Source organism: Pogonomyrmex barbatus, unplaced genomic scaffold, assembly GCF_055798465.1.
Source record: "Pogonomyrmex barbatus isolate J1 unplaced genomic scaffold, ASM5579846v1 scaffold12, whole genome shotgun sequence".
In the NCBI taxonomy this organism is placed as follows: domain Eukaryota; kingdom Metazoa; phylum Arthropoda; class Insecta; order Hymenoptera; family Formicidae; genus Pogonomyrmex; species Pogonomyrmex barbatus.
This window is the reverse complement of record NW_028297108.1, coordinates 6,316,036-6,338,206: the sequence shown is the minus strand read 5'-3', so window position 1 is coordinate 6,338,206 and position 22,171 is coordinate 6,316,036. Positions and strand designations below refer to the sequence as shown.

The window sequence follows — 22,171 nt, the reverse complement described above, 5'->3', positions numbered from 1 at the left end:
TACCGCGTTCCGCGTCTGCGATCGGACGTCTTATAATTTCGCCGCGCGCAACGATTCCGTTAATGATTTTTACGACGTAAATCCGACACCGGCGATATATCATGCCGGTGGCGCGGCGCGTTCGCAGAATCGAGAGATAATCGAGCGATAATTGAATCGCATTAAAATTAGCTTGCGATCACGGTTACATCAGGTCCGGGGAATTATAAATTTATCGTGTCGATTAAATAGCCAATTAAGGACCATTGTAACTATTAATTTCGATCTTTTATCGGTGTTATATTCGCTCGTCAGTTGACACCGTTATTAAGATGACGTAATCTCTTTTTATGGACGACCAACATCGCTGATGAGAAATTCATACGGTCATTTAATCGCTACTGCTGATGAAAGTGCATTACGTAATTAATATTGTGAAATGTCCTATTTTATTTTTGATCAGAATTATATCTATTAATATATTAATATATATTTATCTAATATTTCTATTAAATTATTAAATTATAGAATAATAGCAAATTTTAATTCTTTTTATTTTGTAATAAATATTTACGCATAGTCGTAACTTATATTCATACAGTTATTTTATGAGCAGCGAAAATAATCATGAAAATGATAAATGAGAAAGTCGAGAGAATTTTTCCTTTTTCTAAGTGCGTATATTTATGCATTTTTTTACGTTTGCATAGTGCCAAGGCGAACGATGGTCTTTAAATAATCAAATTTGTTCCGGTTGTACGAGTTGATGGCGATTGTAAAGCGTAAAGACGTTTCTTCTTGTTAACGACGTGACTTAAATTAATGTTAAATTTAAGTTTATCCGTGCGTTCCAAATGAGTCGGTGGATTTTTTAACGGAACGTCGGTAAATAAATTAAGCGTATAAAGTTGGGATAAAATAAACGCGCGTTGCAGGTAGGCGGTGCAGAAATGGCGAATGCGCTGTACGCATTGTCGAACTGGTCTGACTACCTCTGGTGAATTTTTTCTTCAGGATTCGATATTCTCTTTGATAGAAGAGTCACCGAGTTGATTTTACGCGTATAAAGATCATCAACCGTGATATAGATCTTCTTAAGACAAAAACTATTAAGCGAAAATTTAAAAAGGAGCAAAGAGCCACTAAAAAGTAAAAATATCCAATATATTTAAAAAAAAAAATAAGAGAAAAGGATCGAGTAAGGAGTGGAAAAAAGAAATTCGAAAAAACCAACTTATATAATAATAAGTGGTCTACATAGTGGTCCATCTTTTTGAAGATTAAGAGAAAGTTGCCGATTTCGACAGACTCAACTCTTAAATCTCGCGTAGCCATTTCTGGCAAGACGAGTTTCCCTCTTGGCGAAATTTGACATATTTCTTCTTGGACATATTTCTCCTCTATTAATAGATTGACACACAATTTCTCAATCATATAAAAATTATAATAAATTTGCTTTATATTGATATAATTTGTTTCAATCATTAATAGTTAAAGATTAGTAATAAATTAAAAATTTTACTTGTAATAAATATTTACATATATTTAACGATTTCCGTATAGTTATTTCTTGATAATTATAAAGCTGTTATCGGTTCAAATAAAATAAAAATATATTTTTATGTATTTCATATAGATTTGTGGTGTGTATCTTAATGATGAATTTAATTGCAAGCCTGCTCGCGGAACTTCGAGAAAGCTATGAAAATTTATATAAATATGAATATGCACTCGAGGATACAAATTAAACCGATCACGGACTTTTACGATACTGGCGTGGGCAAAGCTCACGTCACTGCCTTCAAGATAGCAAACCGACCCACTCGATGCTCAACTTAAATCCTCGTCGCTGCAAGTGGGGAAAAAAGTGAAGAGTTGAAGTCTCGAAGTCGTAAAATTCATAAGAAGACGATTTTACATCTCAATCCTTGTGATTTTATTGCTGGCCTCCAACGTAGAATTATTTATAAGGAAAGTTTCGAGAGCTCGCGAGAGTTAGATGAATGTATAAAAACGCGACGGGCATAAATTTGAAGAAAATGTTTATATGCATAATGCAGAAATTTTTTAAAGTCTAAGATTTAAAAAAATTTTTTTAAATTTCTAAAATTTCTTGAAATCAGAAGACGAATGGAACAATGACGATAATCGAAAAAAGGGAGGACGTTTCTATCCTTCATTGCATAAAAAAAAAAAAAAACCAAACTCGATATTTCTAATAAAGATAATCCAACCCCCTCTTTCCCAAATTTAATATTCTGTCATTAGAGTCATCGCGCGAATGGTTGTAGAAACCTGATATTAATTTCGACATTAACTTCAGCGTTTGCACTTTTGCCCAAATATAGCCCGAGAGTGGAACGGACCAAACGGGCGCGGATTTATGCGGGAACGCCGAGGTGGCGTGACGTCGTCGATTTAGTGCGTACGCGTGGAAAAACCGACGACGCATGTTTCACGGTGCGACTGCGACCACGATGGTTCGCGCTCGCGACGCCCACGCCGGTGAGATTCACCGTCGAGAAACCACCGGGAACCGCTCGTACACGCGGAGGTCAAAGACTCCCCCTCACCTTATCTGACCTCGTCTTACGAGCGAGCCGCCGCGAATTATTGTTCCCTTCGGCGTGCCGTCCCTTAAATTATGCAGCCTCTCGGTGTGTCGGCGGTAGGTGTTGTTGCCATTAAAAGCCGGGGGAAACCAGTCTCTCCTCTCCATCCGAGGAATCCGTCGTCATCGTCACCGTCATCGTCGTCGTTGTCGTCGCACCTTCGGCCTTCCGAGGTGACGCAGGTGACGCGGAACAGTGCGGTATTGTACGTTAATCAATCAAAATTGTCGGATGCATGCTCGGCCGCGTTTGCACCAAAGCGGCAAATTCTTCTAGCCTCGCATCGCGCGAATGTATATACCGACAAATGCAAACGACCGATGATGATGAATTCAATTCGTTAAGTATTAATGACGCTAATAAGGACGGCCGCGTCGTAATAAATAATTGGTCGAGACGTAAAGGGTCGCAGGAATGCGCGCGTATTTCATGCGAAAGATACGCGAATGATAAAATCGCACGTAAATATATATATATATACTTTCCAATTACAACACTTCAGTACCTCAGCTCGCCTGATATATCGCCGTTATTATATATTTCTAGGTTCTAACGTCCATTCGCGCGCGATTGAGTTCGCCGCGCGAGAAGGCACGTTATCGTCGCCGCGCGATTATCGCGCTGAACGCGCTTCTAATCATCTCGGCACGCCGGAGAGGATACCGAGGCGGTTCCGCATCGCCTCGGGACCCGCTCGGCGTTTATCATCGGGCCGCGATCGAGCGGAGCGAGCGATTCGTTAAGGAGTCAGCGACTCCGGCACGTTTCGCATCTGCGTTGCAGAGGAGGAGCGAGAGACAACAGCTGCGAGCTACTCGTCTCTCCCCCCCCCCCCCCCCCGGTGGATCGCGTTGGTCATACGCCGAATGTAATTCATAGTCACACGCTCGCACACCCGGCGATTACTTGCCGCTCCCTTGCCGCATAGGTGCCTTCGTTCGAAGCACGAGCTCGAACACGAGCTGTTTATGCGTATTTATGCGAGCGCTTCGCGGCCCGCGGAGACGAGCCGACGATTAGAAAATCCCCCGGCGTCACGTCTCTACATCACGCGACACGCTCGCCGCTTCATTATATCAACCCCACGGGGGCTGCGGACTGACCGTTTCTAAATTGTCGCAATCACCACGATATCCATCGCCGGGCGATCATTCACATCTCGCGAGAACGAATTTATGAAATGTCTTCGAAATAAATTCCGACGCTACACTTTAATTATCGATCCCGGGAGAAGTTATTGAGTTATTCAGTTTCTGAACTTGTTGTTGACTCCGGGGGATGAATAAAGAATAGGCTGTGAATTCGCATACGACAGTAATATCGCGCGTCGTAATCATCTCAGTAATTGAACTCGGCCACACGATGCTCACGGTTGCAGAGTCATATTGCATATTGTATTTTTAACGCTCGGTTCATTATAGGCAAATGAAAAAAAGGAGTCGAGTAGCGGCCCATTAAAGACACAATGCACGCACGTGTGTATGCCGACATAAGACGTAACGTAGAACTCAATCGCACGCATATTGCGTACAGAGTGTGCTAAAACTATTGTACGTTTATTTCAATCTTGACAACTCGTGACAAAAATCATTTCTTCTCGATAAAATACTAAAAATATTTTTTAATTCTTTTTATTTTATCTTAATCGCTAATCTTCCAATAATTAAAAATAAGAAGCTTATATTCCTCTAGTAATTTCAAATTAACTTTAATATAATTTTTGTAGCTTAATTACGAAGATAAAAAAACTGGAGATAAATAATAATCTTACACAGATAAATCTTCTGTGAAAGTAAATAGAAAAAAAATACATAATGGCGTTTCCTGACGAAGGCAATTCGACGAAGGAAAAGCACCGTCTAATCTCGACGGAGGAGCCACGATAAAAAGCACTTGTTCTAATTCCGGTACACCCTGTATATATATCTCTCGTAACGTTGCCAAGAAGAAGGCCGTAAGTCCGGTCACATAACGGTCCAGTTATGGTATGGCAAGGAAACGATCTCTCGCCTCGACACACGATTCCCTCGTTACACCAACGTGTCTTCCACCAGCACCACCACCACCACCACCACCACCACCACCACCACCACCACCACCACCACCACCACCACCACCACCACCACCACCACCACCACCACCACCACCACCACCACCACCACCACCACCACCACCACCACCACCACCACCACCACCACCACCACCACCACCACCACCACCACCACCACCACCACCACCACCACCATCATCATCACCATCATCATCACACCATCGCCACCGTATTTCCGTCCACCACTTTGCTTATCCCCCGGCCACTACTGATGCGCCTCGTTTCTTCGAGCGTGTACTCGCGCGTGTATTCACGCCTCGATATTTCCTTCCTTTTTTTATCCTTATCTACGTCTACGAACGTATGGGTGATCGCGATCTTTGCGGCGACCGCGATATACGTGTCGAGATATTCGACCGCAAACAACCATGTATTTCTTTTCCCTCGGTGTGTGTACATTGTGGCCGTGATAATAATAATAATAATAATAATAATGACATAATGACGTAATAACAATAGTTGCAATAATATTAGGCATGTTAATAACGCTTGCGTCGCGTGACTGTTGCGATAATATCAGTGCTTGTTACATAGGATTACATCTACATCATACAGAATTTCCTTCCTCCGGACTCTGAGATACTCTTCGGTATCTTTAGGGGAAATATTTAAGTCTGTTCAATTTTCCTCACGCAATATTAACGACGACATTTTTACTAGCTAATTTTCATCGTCTAATTTTTCACTCGTCAAGTGAATTGGAACGAAAAAATTCATCATATACTAATGAAAATAATATACATAATTTTTCTACTCGTTTTTCGCTCATTTAATTTTATACACTTAACATATGTTGTACGTAATAAATACAACAAATTAAAATTCTGGCTCGAAGCAACGAATTAACGTACGGCCGTGATGCCGTAATGCGCGATAAGTGCAAGTTTCCGAGTCAGGTGTGTCGGAATAAGCAGGGAAAATGAAATGAATGGAGCTTGCGTCACGCACGAATCGAAGATTACGAGTATCGCCACCGATTTATACCTCTAATCGAACTCCTCGTGCCTTTCGGCACGATAATTTCGATCCGTGTCCGTCATAAAGCAGGAATATCGTTGGTAATTACCGCTACCGTTGAATACCGGGAAATTGCCGCGGCGCACTTAAACGGGTGGAGAGGCGATAAACCGAATTAAAACGATCGGTCAAAGGTGCAGCAACGGGTGATGCAACGTAATAATGGTGGTTGCCTCCCCCTCCCGCCTCCTTCTCCGCGATAATTCCATGGCGCTTGTTAAGATAATAGGTAATAATTTAATTGGCTTGCACACGATAATTTACACCGCTGTCTATCGGGCGATAAACAACGAAGGAAGATATATATATATATATATATAGGAACAGAACTAGGCACAAAGACGAATTTTAAAAAATTTGTAGACGCAACGAAAAGACACGCACAAAGTGTCTCGAGTGATGTAAAGATGATTCGTAGAGGGAAAACTCACCAATTCGGTAGGCATGGTGTTGCAGGATCTGAGCGGCAGATTGTAGATGATCGGAGCGGGCTGACTCCTGTACTCCTGCAAACAGGAACTGTTCTTCGACAAGCCGCGTGGATAGACCAGACCGTGGAAGTCCGTGTTGCCCTCCGTCGAGATGTGAACTATTATCGACTCGCTCGCGCACTCGATCTGCACGGTGCTCGCTATTGTCGCGGTCGCTGAAAAAGTTACAATCCACAAATGAATAGGCAGACACGTTACATTTCGAAGAAAAAAAAAAATTATTTATTACAACATTCTTGCTTATACATGAGAATGTACACAGGAAAAAAGGTTAATCTCAAATCAAGAAAAATATTTTCACGTATAAGCAAGAATATTATGATCTTCTTAAAAATCTTTTAATCTTCATTTGATTGAATTTATATTGACGCAAGTGTTACTTTTGCTCGACTTAAGATCCCTTATATGAAAATTATAATATTGCTTGCTCATATATATATATATATATATATATGAGAATATCTGTATTTCTATCAATACTAAAATTATTTTATGAAGATTATAATATTCTTATATTCTTATGAGAATATATAATCTTGATTTAAGACTAATTTTTCTTTTGTGTAATAGATCCAAGGCAAAAAAATCCTAGGGCAGATCTAAAGATTACAAGTTAAGGAATTTAATTCACGGATTATCATTGTATTCGATAAAATTGAATTTAGATCGTAAATGTTAGATTGGAGGTGCGTCATCGAACATCGATATATTTTCTGGGCGTCAATGGCGTAACGGTGATCACTTCGCGCGATTAATTAATTCGATATCCGTACGCTGTATTCGTACGCGTCAGATATACTTGAATGAGCAGCGACGCTCAACGATACGAATCGAATACACTCATCGAACGAACCCCATGTATCACTATCGCGCGGACATTGTATTCGTCGTACGGTAATCTGTCGTTATTAATGCCCGACACGTCGGACGAATCGCGTAAGTTAATAGCCCGAAGTTTAATAACCTCGGCTCACCTGTTACGAATTGCTCTCTCGATTTTCAAGAATGCGAGAACGTCAAATATAAATAATCATTTAACATCTCTCCGCCGTTGTTCATCACAATCGAAAATGCTAAAAAAGGTGAATGGTCTTCAATTGACTTCTCGTGGCGAAAATTCCACAATACCGATGGAAATTGGCTCGTATCCGTTGGCTCGCGATTAATTAAGCAATAAAAATGCGATTCACGCACCGAAACGGTAAGTATTGCTTCTGTAGCGTGAAATCACGTGGCAGCCGCTCGGCGTTACAATTTCGTTCATCAACTTCGCGCGATCGCATTACAATTAGCGGGAACTTCAATTAAATGCATTGCGAAGCCGCGGCAATGGGTAAAATTGCGGAGTCAGATCACAGTATTTTCTTTTTTCTTTTTTTTTTTTTATGCGCGATGAGAATTAAACACGCAGCGAAATGAATGGTTATCGTTAACAATGGTTCGCGCATCGATGTTAGCGATCGCGGCGTACACAAAGCAACGCTTTCGATATTACCTTTTATTTACGCTCAGTAAAATATCGTCTCGTTAGCCTGATGGGGGAACGTAATCGATCAAATCTACCATTACCAGTAATTAAAACGGTGCCCGTGCACATTCATCGCGTCTAATGAGGCCGCGGATTATCGCCTCAGAAAATTCATTAAAACTACCTCAGGGCGATGAACAGAGAACACGGCGCCGAGTAAATTGGGAGACTCGCGTATCTTTTACCGAGTGCGAGTCGTAATGACAATAATCATCGGCGGATTATCATTATCAGCCCGCAGGGAAACAATGATGGGAGAGTTGTGAACTTGACTTGTTGACTTTGTAGGCAGTCACGTCGAATATACCAGTGCTCTCTTCCTGTTTTTGTCATGAGGTGTCTTATTTAGTCATTATCCGTCATGGAAGTATCGCGACATGTCGATAATTGTTTTTGCAAAGCAAGATATTTCTAGACAGAAAAAAATTAGCCTTAAATCAAAATTATATATTCTTATACTAAACAAGAATATTAATATGATTTTCATATGAAGGATTTTTAGTCTTGAGTTGAGCAAGAGTAATATTTGCATCAATATAAATTCATCAAACAAAGATTAATATATTTAACAAGATTATAATATTCTTATTTATATGTGTGAGAATATTTGTCTTGATTTAAGACTTATTTTTTTGTGTAATCAGAATAATCCAAGATATTCGTTTATTAAACAATAAGTATGTAAAAGATCGACAAACGAGCAAAAATAAGTATCGTTTAAAATAATAATCAAAATATTTATTGATAACATATATCGAAAATACAAGTAAAAATAACATAAATAAAATTTAAAGTTGGACGTTTCGCTTACACAGAACCTTCATTAGAAAAGAAAGTGATGCTAATAACCGAATATATAAAAATTAATAAAACATAAAAAAGAATAATCGGAGGCTATTAATGCATTATTATTTGCATCATACGCGCATATTTTTTTAGATTTAAGTTAAACATTTTGTAAGCATACATATTCTCTTTATTAGTTATTATCAGTTAGAAAAATATTTTTTTACAAAGAAGTGTGATAAGAAGTACATAAATATTAAACGTAACGTATAAAAATCAGTTTTATATATATATATATATATATATATATATATATATATATATATAAAGAAAGTATATTTATATTCATTTTTTATTTTCTCTCGTCTGTCATTTCTTTTACGTTGGTTTTACGTTGGCAGTCTTGGGCAAGATAGATAATTACGGAAGTCCCAATTTTCAATTGGACAATCAAAAGTCATGTTTGACGAGCGTTTCCTTAGTGCTATTGAGGTGTTCTTTCTCATCATTGAATTGAGGAACGATGCCCAACCGCGAAGCAATTAACGGCACGCGAAAAGTTAAATGGCACCGCTCCTCGTAACGTTGGGCCTTTGATCACCGTCGGAAATATCGAGGTGGGACCTCAAGAGAATCTCGGAATCCTCGAGGTCGATGACCGGCCATGTTCATGCTTCCATGCTATTTATTTCGGCTTTCCAACGTATAACGGATTCAGAAAAGAAAAGAAGAAAAAGAAATGAAGATGCGGATAGGGCGAAAAATGCTCAATTTTCCCGCAGATTTTACTCACAATTTCGGAGAATCTACAACTTTTGAGAATAAAAGTTGGTTGTAATGTAAATTTGATGAAAGCAGTATTAACAAATTAAGTTAATGTCGCAGATAAATAATTAAACGGTGTCTCGAAATAAATTACAGAAATGTGTGTTGAATTGTATACGTACGAGATATTCTGCGAAAGATACGCTAGCTTTAGGGCAAAGCTAACTGCGCCGTAAACATATATGCACAGTTACAAGTATCCTTTACAAATTTTCTATCATTACATCATCAGAGCTGTGTGTGTATGATTATCTGGTATCATCATTTAGAATCAATTTTACAATAGATAGATACTCAAGAATACCAGCTAATGATGCCTAAGAATACCAGCGGCTCGTCACGACATCATTTATTTTCGAGCGGAATCATTTGGCGTATCGCCGTGATCCAAGTCGCGCGAGCCGGAAGTCGAAGGTATTTGACCTTTAGGCGTCTCCTCGCGTCAGGTGACACGGGCCACGATTCGAACGTATACGCCGAATTCTGGTATCGACGGCGGTGGGCGTTAAGGCGGATAAAAATGCCGACGAGCCCTTCTCTCTCTCGATTTTACTCGGTTCCTTTTTCCTTTTTCTCGCGACTTTTTCTCCTCTTTCCCGCCGCGCCGTACATCGCATACATACATCACTCGCTTTCACACACGGACGCGCGTATTCTTTTCTTTTTCCGCCTCTGACTCACGGTTCCCGAAGGGCAAAACAAAGGCGTGCCGACGAAGACGTTCCTCCGAGCGGGTGCAATTTGCAAACGACACGCGAGCCTTACTCGCTACGCGACTTCCGCCCGGTTTCTATCAGGTAGACGCCTTCGCATCTCCCGTCCGTTTTTCTTTTTTTTTTTTTTTTCCATCCTGTTTTCGCTGAAACTCATCTTACGCGCTTCCGAGCGGGAATTGCTGCTGCGAGATCGTCCGATTGTGAGACGCGATGAGAGAGCGGCGCCGCGTGTCAGCCTCGGCAACGAAGAACTATATTACCGGATAGTATCGAGCTGAGGGATGATGAACTGCGCGTGCAGCGTGCGCGTTCTCGTTATGAAATAAATTGCCGCGTGACGTTTGCACGTTCTCCCGTGCGTACTTCGTTTTTTTGCACGTACGAAATAATAGACAAGTAACCGCCCGAGACAAAGACGACGCGAATTGAAAACCGCCTCGATACAATTCGTGATTTTTTTCTTTCCGACGTAAAAATAAATTGCCATTCATAGGAATGCAAATGTGGCTTTTCCTTTTTTTTTTTTTTTTTTAAATGAACAAATTAACAAACACACGAGGCGTTTGTATTTCGCAATGACATTTGCGTGGAAACGAGTCGTATCCTAACTGGATCTTGCTTAGATCTTTCGAGATAGAGAATGAAGACAAAGCGTACGTTGTACTCGTTACACAATAACGTGCCATTCTTATGTACACGTCGTGTCACGGATTCGGTAAAATCCGCCTTGACTGACCGCGTCTTTGGTAAAGCGATACTTTTTTGAATTCTTCCGCGGTTCAGCGACCTCATGGTTACGGTAATAATTAATCCGAGTCGCTGTGAACACGCCACGTAATTCAGGACGTTAAAATGTATAAAGGGAAATTAACAGCAATCTTCCGTAAATACCGTTGCGAATTACATTGTACTCCACCGACTGCAATCTACACCATTAAATCTTTTCAGACGATCAGAAAAAGAAAATTAATTACGGATAACAATTAGGTAATGTAAATACGACGATACCTAATGAAGGTACGGTGTTAAGATATGGAAATTGTGGAACACAAAGCGTATCGAGATTCAATATGGACGAGTTCCTTAACGGAACCGAGAGTTACAATGTTTATTTATGTTGTAAAAAGTGGGTGATAAACGTACGCCGATGTCGGAGGAATTAGCGAAATCGAACGGTGAAACGATCGATCGAACTGCGAGAGCCGCAGTCACGCACGATGTTACGTAAGAAACCTTCAGTACCTTTCGTGCGTGAGATTTTAATGCACACGTGATGGACACGAGCGGCATAAGATATCGGGAACACAAGCGAATGCGCGACGTCGTACTTCCTGTCGTCAAACTCGCTTCGCCAGCGACGCGGGCAACGTCACGCGGCAAATCGCGCACGCGATTCTCCGGAAAACGTGTAGAAAATTACGCGAGTAATAGTCCGTTTGGATTATATAGCATGTGCACATACGCGCGCGACACGGAGCTAGAATTTTTTTTCTTTCGTTCGGAAACAAGACGAATGATTTCCGATCGAAAGTATATTTGCCGCGTCGAATTTGATACACAAAAAAAAAAATTAATTTGAAATCGAATATTCTCGTTGTAAATGTATTCTCGTCTTCTTGAAAATTTTTTAGTCTTGAATCTTGATTTTCTGAAATTCTAGTCTTGATCTGAATTTGTATTGTATGCGAGTTTTTCTTCTGCTCAACTCAATACTAAAGAATCTCCTATATAAAGATTATAATACTCTCTTTTGCTTATACATGAGAATATACACAGAAACAAATTAAAATTAAAATTAAAATCAAGCTAAATATTCTCAATATAAGCAAAAATATTATAAAATTCTTCTTAAAAATTCTAGTCTTGATTTGTGTTGATTGAAATATTATTTTTGCTCAATTTAAAACTAAAACTTTTTTAAGAAGATTATAATATTTTTATTTACATATGAGAATGTATAGTCTTGATTTAAGTTTAATTTTTTTTCTGTGTACACACAATCTTTCGCGAATAATCAATCCAATCTTGGAGACAAATTGACGATTCGCAATGTGAAATTTTGGACGAGCAATTAGCGACGCGGTTGCGACAAGTCGTCCAGCAGAACGAGATTAACGATTCAAAATTCAGCAGCGATTAATTTGCATAATCGTCGAATCATCTCGCTTTCGCGAATCCCGCTACAAGAAACTCGTGACGAAATCAAAAGATTCGACCAGCGGCTCGGAGAATATCCGGAGAGAGAACACCCTGGTGAGTGAACATCTACGTAAAACACCTAGGTCGTAACGCTCATTAAGATTTTCGGCAGAGATCGCCGGATGTAGGCTTTACGAAATTTCACTGAAATCCTGCAGCTTATCTCAAATTGCAAAAATGTTAATGTTAGCATCAAGTTTCATACAACATATTTACTCGATGATCAGGTTGACTTTCCAACTATGCTGTAAATCACATCTCTACATCTTTCATCTTTCATCAACTGTTCTTATATTTATGTAACCTTAAATGCAATTTAATTGTTGTCCGGTATCTTTTATGCTAGTAGTCCGTCTTTTTTCCTATTTCAACAATACACAAATTTACGAATTTTCTGCGAGCGAGGAAAATTATAACGTTTGGTATATCATGTCGCGTTTCACGAGACAGCAGCTCCGCTTTTGAAAATCGTGGATAGCGGTAGTTTTCGTCGACGACGACCCGGAAATTAAACCCGGGACAAATTATGTAAGTGTACATCGACTCTAACGATCGGTCAACGCTACGTGAATTCCGTTAGAACTGCGAAACGCAGTTTCCATTGGTTTGCCGACCATCTTATAACTGTCATATTGCACGCGTTTTGCGTCCGCATCGTCCGCATCGTAGTCCCGCTAGCAACCGGAAATGACACCGGCGCTCTTACGGAGCCTCTCCTATACAAAACGTCACATAAAACGCACAATGCATTTGTTATATTTTGTCGTTGCAGATGCGATAGCGAGACTTTTTTTTTGCGAAAAACGTGACTCCTGTACCGTCCCGCATTGCGTGCATACTCGTGCTTAAGGCGCGCACTTCCCTTGATGAACTCTTCCGAGTAACGTTTGTCCGACGATATGCACGTGTCGCGCAACATTAGTACAATTTCCACGAAGGATGCACGGAATGAAGTGAGCATAAATGCGTGCGTAAGTGCACCCTTCCGGTCCCAAGAACCGCCGTTTTCCGTTAAGTAAGAGATCTCAGGCGCGGCCTTCCGTTCTTTCGTCGAAGTAAAACTAATTATAAATGTCGATACATACACAGAAAAACAAAATATCAAGACTATATATTCTCATACATAAGCAAGAATATTAATATTAAACAAATCTATCTTACTACTTTAACTTCTACTTTAAATTAACACTATTTTAACACTGCAGACAGTGAAAAAGGAAATTTGTAATATTTTTAAGGTTTACGGTTTAGGAGCAAATTATCATGATTAAATCTTAATATTTTAACTTCTGCTACAATGTAAAATTAAAGATTTAATCAAGAATCAAAATTTCGACTCGAATTATAATTTTTATATGGAAAATTTTTAGTTTTGAGTTGAGCAAAGGTACTTATACTTGCCTCAATATAAATTCAATAAAATCAAGACCAAAATTTTTAAGATTATAATATTCTTGCTTAAATATAAAAAACATTTGTCTAGATTTAAGACTAATTTTTTTCTGTGTAATGGAAATTTAATGCAAGAAAGCCGGAATTAAATATAAATTATATTTGTATGTTTATCCGTTATCTGGATATAATTCTACAATAACAATTCGATGCGTCACACGTAGAGATGCAAATGACACGAAACATACAGTTACGTGACTCTGCGAATCCGGCGGGACTAGGTATTTGAACTGCGATCGAGATTACAGTTCTAGATGCGTAAAGAGAACGCGTCTGGTGTACAGAGAAGAAGATCCTGCCCCCCCCCCCCCCCAAGATGTCCTGGTCCTCTTAGATACTTTATAGACATCGAGCGATTTGAATACATCGCCACGGTGCGATCGCCACCTCGCGTGGCGATTTCGATCTCAAGCCGGGATTTTGCCAATGTTTTAAAGCAAAAAGGATGTAACTTTAAATTGAATGGCCGCGGGAAAGAATCGCGAATAATGATAGATGATTTGCGCAGCGGATTGTATTACGCAAGGAAGTATTACGTACGTGATACGTGAAGACGCGCAAGGTTACATCTGGCGAGGTAACCAGTATACATATCATATGCAATTTCCACGATCCGTTACTCGGACCACACCTCCGAATGTAGCGACAAAGGATCTCTGTTTTTCGAGCGCTCGTATTTACTCGTTGTGCAAGATCGGAGGATCGGAGGATCGACGCCAAAAGCCGTGAGACCGCGAAATCAAGGGGTACGGCGCGAGATAAATTTCGCGGAAACGAAATCGGGGATTCCGATGAAATTGGGATCCGATACTGGAAACGAAATCGTCGGTGGTCTTTCGCACGCAAGGCGCTCTGAAAGGTACCGGGCAATCACGCTCGACGATCTCCAGCCCGTCGAGGAACGAGCGAGTGTAAGAGCAATCCGGCGGACGAGCAGCGCTCTAAGGAAACTGTTCGTATCGGGATTCCTGAGTAATTGTCGCGACCTTGAAAAGACAAGCAAATTGTGCGAGCCAGCCGGCACCGGGGGTCCAAAGTGCTCGGTCAATATTGTTCGCGGGAAGATGATGGTCCCGTCAGAGATATTTATAGAGAGGCTGTTTCGTAAAACTTTTTACGAGTAAATAGCGTTGCTTGAACGGGATTGATATTGGAAAGGAAAGGAACTGTTTCTGGCAAAAACGCAACGCTTCAAATCTGATCCCGCAAACTTGATTGCCGTAGTTGGATGGATCTGAGTCCGGTTTCGGAACGTATCGCGATTCTAGCCGTGAAACGGGACACGAAACTCGACTGACATAACGATTTGGTTTCCAGAAAACGGTACTAAAACCGCGCCTTTATTCGCACGACATATTCTGTTACATCGTCCGGCCAAATCCAGCGCGAACAGTTAAACGAGTGGCCGAAGATAAAGCGGGGACCGAGGAATACGATAATTCGAACTACAGGATTGGGTGACTAAGAAAAAAATCTAATCCACTTTCGTACTTTCGAGATAATGGCGTATATCTTTCCCCACTGGTATTGTTTTTTCCGACGCGAACAAAGGCACCGATTGCCCGCTCGGTTCTCGCGATGCTTATCCGCGAATCAACGCATCGCATCGCATCACATCGCATCGTACCGCGGCCCTGGCCGGCTCTCTCGTTATCTCTTCACGATTTCCTCGCCTCTCGACCTCCCACCGATGGCACCATCCGCCGTTTAACTCTCCGAGGCACGGATATTGCGTTCGTAAAGAAAAAAATTAATAGTCAACGTTATGGAAGTTACTCCTCGTAAACAAAATGGAAAAATAATTTCTGCCATTTTGTCCAATGATGATTTCTCTACGACGCAAATTAATATGTCATTGCATACAATTGTGAGAAGTAAAGATAAACTCTAATAGAGAGTATTTAAATAATCATTTTCATATGTTACAAGTGTGATGAAAAATATTTATCAAACACTCAAAAGTTCATGCGCGTAATAAGACGTTTTGAGTGATTTAAAAAAAATAGAAAAAAAAAAAAAACAGATGAATTTTTGTCTCCCAGTATCAATTACGGTCGTATATCATGTGATGCGTGTTTTCGTGCCATCGCGAGGAATTGAAGAAACAGAAGGCTTCCTCTTCCAACTCGAGTGATTCTCGCAGCCTTGGCGCGATCGACTCGCTTCGGTGCATCTTCGTCGCGGACTCTGAAGGTGCTTTTATATCCGCCTTCAACGGGCGGTTCCACAGTCGCTGCACGCCCTATCATTCGTTACGCTGCCAGCCACGTCGGGTCGCTTATTTTGAATAATAGTAAATCGACGTTGGACGGCTCTTCTGCCGATGTTTCCGACTCTCCGCGAGGGTTCTTCGTCAGGTTCGCCGGTTGCTGCGGTCTGACAACCTTGACGCCTGGGCGTCATCGGTCACTTTTACACGGGAAGGAGATTCCTTGCTCTGGTTGTCATTCACAATGGGTATGCGTGCCTTCGGTGGGGCGCGGAAGGCAATCCGTTTGGAATAAAGCGAGATAAAATATCGGCAATCCGTTTTCCGGACGCTAATTGCTCTTACACATGAGAGAACGAAACCGTGTCATTGCGATGTTCGCCGTTTGTACCATTAATGTTGCCATATTGTGTGTCTCGTCGTGCAATGCATCGATAACAGCCTTCGTAACAACGAGTATCTATTGTTCAAAATACGCTCTTTATTTTCAGAGAAAATCGTCTTTCTCGAACGAATCTAAAATGGACATATTTTAACATGTGTGATACTCAAAAAGAGTGACAATGGCTAGCTTCTTTGTCACATCCTTTTTCATACCTCGAAATTAAAAAAAAATGTATTTTACCTTCTTTTCGTTTATAATTTATTAAAGTCGTCTGTATCACATGTTACCAACCGTTTTAATGATTTTTTTACATTTGATAACTGCATACTGCGGCGTACAATAGAAACATTTAATAAATTTGCCATTGAATATATTTAAAACTTCGATCGATGATAAGCATCGATCGAAGTTTTAAATATATAAGCTCGCAGAGTACATTACGATCTCGATATTAATTGTATCGCCGCGTTTCATCGTAGGATAATCATCACCACGCGTATGGCGCAATTACTTCGATTTACTATTCGAGGTCGGCAGTATGCAGTATGCAGCGGGGATACTTGCGTGCAGTGATATTTCCGGCGACGCCATTCGTCACAAGGGACCTCGCGTTTCCACTCTCGGCGCATCGCTTGCCAAGCATTAAACTCCCCGCCTCGGCCCGGTCGGCCAATTTGCCGCGTCGACGTAACGCTCGTTCGCGTGATTAATGACCCTGGAGCCGCGTCTGTTTCTGATCGCGGCGAAATCGCGAAGAAGAATTATTATGAAAAAAAAAAAAGTCAACGATTGACCTCAGGGTTGGTCCCAAGGTTCGTTCATGCCTCTATGCGACTCGTGAGAATCCATCATTCATTTCTCTCACAAAAGGAATTCATATCGTGGATCTATTATCTTATATTTTAATCACGTCCGCGCGCGCACGCCAATTAGGTATTCCATCTAAGCTGGTACGCGGTAATCGTCGATGTTCCAACGAGATCGTATCCTCAATTTATTTCAATTATGTTGCTTGTTTTACTAGTACCTTACCGAGAAGAGTGATATGAAAAAAAAGAAGATTGATGAATTGTTGTATATTAATATAGTAAACTTGCTGGATCAAGATACATAATAAAAAAATAGAGAAAGAAATAGAGAAAGGAGAAAATGGAGACGTCGATCGTCTCGGGGCATGCCGAGTTCGATGATTGTTTCGCGCAATTCTAACGGCTCCGCTCGGTCATATTGATTCTTACGACGCAAACGACGTCTGGCCAGGCGACGCGAACGTGAGGCAACGAATGAATTGTCATGGATTCCACATAAGGTATACCGTTATCGGTTCGGGCATTTTGAAGTAAAACGGAACGGTATATTTCCTCGAGCGGCTCAATCGTGCGATCCTTTCGCGCGCGTTGAATTCACCGTCTCTTCCCACCCGATCCCTCATTGTGAGCGCCGCGCGAACCCTTCGACAATGCCGCCTTCCCCCTCTCCCTCCCCCCTCCCCCCGCACCGCCTCCCCGCGATTGAAGATCCTCCGTTTAATAGCGCGATAGTGTCCCTAATTCCGACGGCCGTTTGTCGACACTTCGAAGCTTCCGGGGAGAAACGCGGCGAGCCGTGTCGCGGATCGATGCCCCTGCGAATCTCCCCCTCGATCGCGCACGCAATCGCTCGGACGATCGCTTCTCAGCCAATTCATTTCAGCCTCCACCCGGATTACCCGTGACTTACATCGCGTATCGAATGACGTATGACCGTGACGGGAGAGACAAAACGAACGGCTGTGAAAATATGATATAATGTTATCATTACATCATCGGTAATGATTAATATTGAAGAGGTACCTCGTAACAAATCGTTAAAATAAGCCGTATTTAAAACAAAAAGGAATAAACGTAAATAGAAAATCGGTAGCTTGAAAAAAAAAAAAAACGAGCCTCCCATTATGGCGTTTAATTGAAGGAAGCTTCCTACAAGCTTCGAGAGCTCTCCGTCGAGAAGATATTTTAATTGAACGGCTAACGGGCTACGACCGTTAACTAACTACGAACTATCGTAATTGCACGCGTCAGATGTTGATTTTCACGTGTAAGCGGATCGTGAAAACTGATCGGAATAAATTCGCGGGTAACGGGATACGCGAAGGGGAGACACGAAAGGGGAACCGCGTGCGCGCCGTTTAACGATCCTGCAATCGTCATTAGGCAGGATCATTTATAACCTCCTGTTCTCATCCTATTTACGATCCTACCGTAACGCTGCCCGCCGGGTCATCGACGATAATTGCCGATTTACAAGCGACATGCACGCGTGCGAACGTGCACACATTTCAGCATATTCACCGGTAACTTTATTACGAGAGGAAGCTTGTATCGGTAGTATTGGTGAACTCAACGGTAATCGGTTATCATGTCCAGATTAATATAAACGCGGCGACGAAACCGAAGGAATAGCGAGTGCTGTAACATACATCTCTTCAATGCGCGAAGCAAAATCCGATTATCAATCTAAAGCGATAGCAGCGAAGCTTCTTGTCTTGGAAAAGGGGGTATGCTAGTCGTAAGACAATCGTCATTTAACATAATGACCAATTTGTTATCTCGACTGGGAGACGCGGACAAAAAAAGTCGAACGGATGGTTATAAAAAAAAAAATATATCAAGTCATTACATCTAATCTATCAAGGCATCATCGTTGATCGCTGGACGTGACGTAAGTGCGCCGTAATGATGAAACCAGATTAAAAGATAATGATGTCGAATCAACGATAAAATGTAAAGTACATTAGTACATCGTATTGCTACGTAAAGTTAAGCGTATAACTAATTCGATGCAGCAGCAAGATCGATCGATAAGTCGTGGTAAATGACGCAATTCCGATATCGGGATAAAGCTTCGATTATATAAATCTGATCGGGAATTTATTTATAAAGAGAGAAGGATTATAAAAATTATTTGCGAATAAATATATATATTTGCAAATAATTGTGAATTTATTTGTGAGAGAGACAAAAATTATGAAAAATTATTTGCGAATATATGTATATATTGCAAATAATTTTCCATCTCTTTTTCTCTTTTGTTCAATCTCTTCGGTTTTCACAAATAAATTCTTCGATCGCGTATAAAAACAAATTACCACAAATCGGGAAAGATATCACTTCGGATACTGCATACGGATATTTGCGTCACGGATATTCTCTATACTATAAAGTTCCAGCGAGCGGATGTGTGTTTGCGCGTGCAAATATGTACGTAATCAGTTCTATTGACTAAGATTTCCCAGGAGAATTAAAATAACAAAACTTGCAAAAGTGAATTCTACGTGCAATTTTATCTTCGGAAGAAATATGCATAAGAAAATAAATAACGCGTCGCTCGATCGAGGAATAGTCCTAATGAGAGATATTTTTTCTTAGTAATTTTTATAATTATGTCGCTGCGATAACGCCAACAGCCTTGAATTATCGCGCATTAAAGAGCGTGGTGATAACTTTATGATGAACATTCGGTATGAATATAAAGGCGGTGTGAAAAAATTCCTCGAGGGCACAAAAAGATGACACGTATTCAAATGCGCTGAATGCGAATGGCATTTAAACGTACACGATCCCATTCGCATGACCTGAATTTTTTTGCGACGCGTCATATCCCGCGACTGTGTATCTTTTATTATATCAATCCGACGTATTCTCAGAAATTAAGCATTTTCCGAGTGCTGTTTATGCGTACATTACATGTATACATTAAGGAAATTTATTTTTCTCTTTCTATTGGAAATCGCGATGTCTACATGATCGTTCAAAATAGTTTCTGCAAAATAGTTTCTACCTCATGATTTTAGAATGTCTTTAGAATAAGAGAGTGTACTTAATTAAAGATCGCGATTTTTTTTCTAGCGGAAAACGATGATTTCTCCGAGAACTCGCTTTTAATGAGCATCAGTTAACTGCATTAGCAATAAGCGAAATAACATGCAATTTGATACATGCGTTTTTTATGATATTATTGTATTTAATAGGGCAGAAGACAGGGAGAGTAAAAAAAACTGTAGCGATTAAACGTTTAGTGTGGTAATCAGCATGGCCAAGTTTGCGTATGTGGAAACGCGGCTGCAGGTATTGTAATGTACGAGAATAATAGTTTCGTCCTTCGCGAAAGCGAACGTTCGCATGTAAAGGCAGAATGCGAAAAAAATACTTTCTTTGAAAGCTGACGGTTTCTCTTCGAGAACGCAGAAATAACAGTTTAAGATGCATTAAACAGCTTATTTTACTTGATTTCAATGGTAATAGCATTTTACAATATAAAAATTGGACTAAAAATCTTTCTAGAATAACGAAAAAAGAAAGTAATCATCAAATATCGAATTTGAATATCAAATCGATTTCAAAACGTACGAGGATAAAATGAAAATAAAAATGCGAAATGAAATATGACTTCGAGATCTGTAATTAAATTTGTGATGAAGAAATTCATCAAACGTACATGTGAGTGTACTTGAACTGTACAAATATACATGTAGGGCAGAGTAAATTTGATTATAATTACATGAGAATTTCATAATGGGGCATTCGGAAATGTTCAGCGAAAGTCTGTTTATACGTCGCGATAAGAAACAAGCTTGCGTACAAATTGGATCTTGAAGCAAGTTAGAAAGTAAATTAGCTTTAACAGATAACATCATCAGCGTAAAGTAAACATGTTAAGAGTAAACGCCAAATCATTTGTAAGAAGAATAAACAAAAGTGATAATAATGTAGAGGACGCGTGTCTAGTTTCTTATCAGGGCAGAACGGAACAATTTCATTTTCCTTCATCTCGTTTCATGAGATGCCTCGGCGGAACAAACGACAAAAAGTAAAAGTCCGAAAGCGCCTGCGGACTTCAACGAGGATTTTCGATTCATCATTGTCACGATGAAAATAGTGTGTTTGTTTCGCTCATTAATCGTCATCTCATAAAACATCTAGAAATTGCTGAATAGAAGTATTCAGAGAATTATGAAACTCAGTAGTGCACTGAAATATTGAATCAATTTTACTAAAATGCAATCTTACAAGTTAATTCATTTCCATTCACAAGTTCATAAATTACGACTTTTTACAGAAGTATCCTCGATCGAGTTAATCGATATCTAATAAAAAAAGAATCTAATATTAAAAAGAGATTAAATATAATTAGCATATCACTCTCATTTTCACTCGCGACTTTTTTTTTCACGCAGAGGCGGGACCAGAGCGAACGAGACGCATGTCGGCGGCGCATGTCCCGTGATGATTTCGCTCGATCGGCAGACAGGACATCGAAGACAGGTTTGCCACTTGCGATTTCGAGCGAGTAAAGGCGAGTATTACCATGCACCGTGTAATCAAAGAGTGCATTTCCCGTCGATACGTCGAAGTGAAATTCGACGACTCGCGGAGTCGTTTGACTGCGCGAGGTAAAAGGCTGAAAGTGTCCGACGCCAAGCGAACGGCGGGGGGGACTTTCGATTCCGCGACGTCGTACACGATATGCACGCTCGTCGTCCGTCCCGGATTATAATCGTCATCTTATCTCATTTCGCGCCGTTCATATCTCGTATCGTTCTCTCTCCGTTCGTCCCGCGCGCGTACGCGCGGCGCGGCGCGGCGCGGCGCGGCGTGGCGCGGCGCGGCGCGGCGCGGCTCCGCTCCTTTCCACATGGGAATCTAGGTCGCACGGCTGCGTTCACCTTCCAGCAAAAGCAATGTCTTCCAAGGAAGGTCGTCGCTCGGTCCCGTCTGGAAAGGACTCTCTTCCGAACGATGCTTTTCCCTTTCGTTGAAATCACCTGGCCGCGTCGGCTCGATTAATTACTTTCTGCACCGACCGCGCCGATGTAAAAGAAAA

General features: G+C 40.8%; 1 protein-coding gene across 1 annotated transcript in view; it reads right to left on the bottom strand.

The window, feature by feature from the left end:
• Positions 1–22,171, bottom strand: part of pio (zona pellucida domain-containing protein piopio) — a 55,872-nt gene that overhangs the window by 22,333 nt on the left and 11,368 nt on the right. Inside the window, exon 4 of the mRNA XM_011644822.3 lies at positions 6,150–6,364. Coding sequence (XP_011643124.1) covers positions 6,150–6,364 — 215 coding nt within the window. The remainder of the gene's footprint in view (positions 1–6,149; positions 6,365–22,171) is intronic.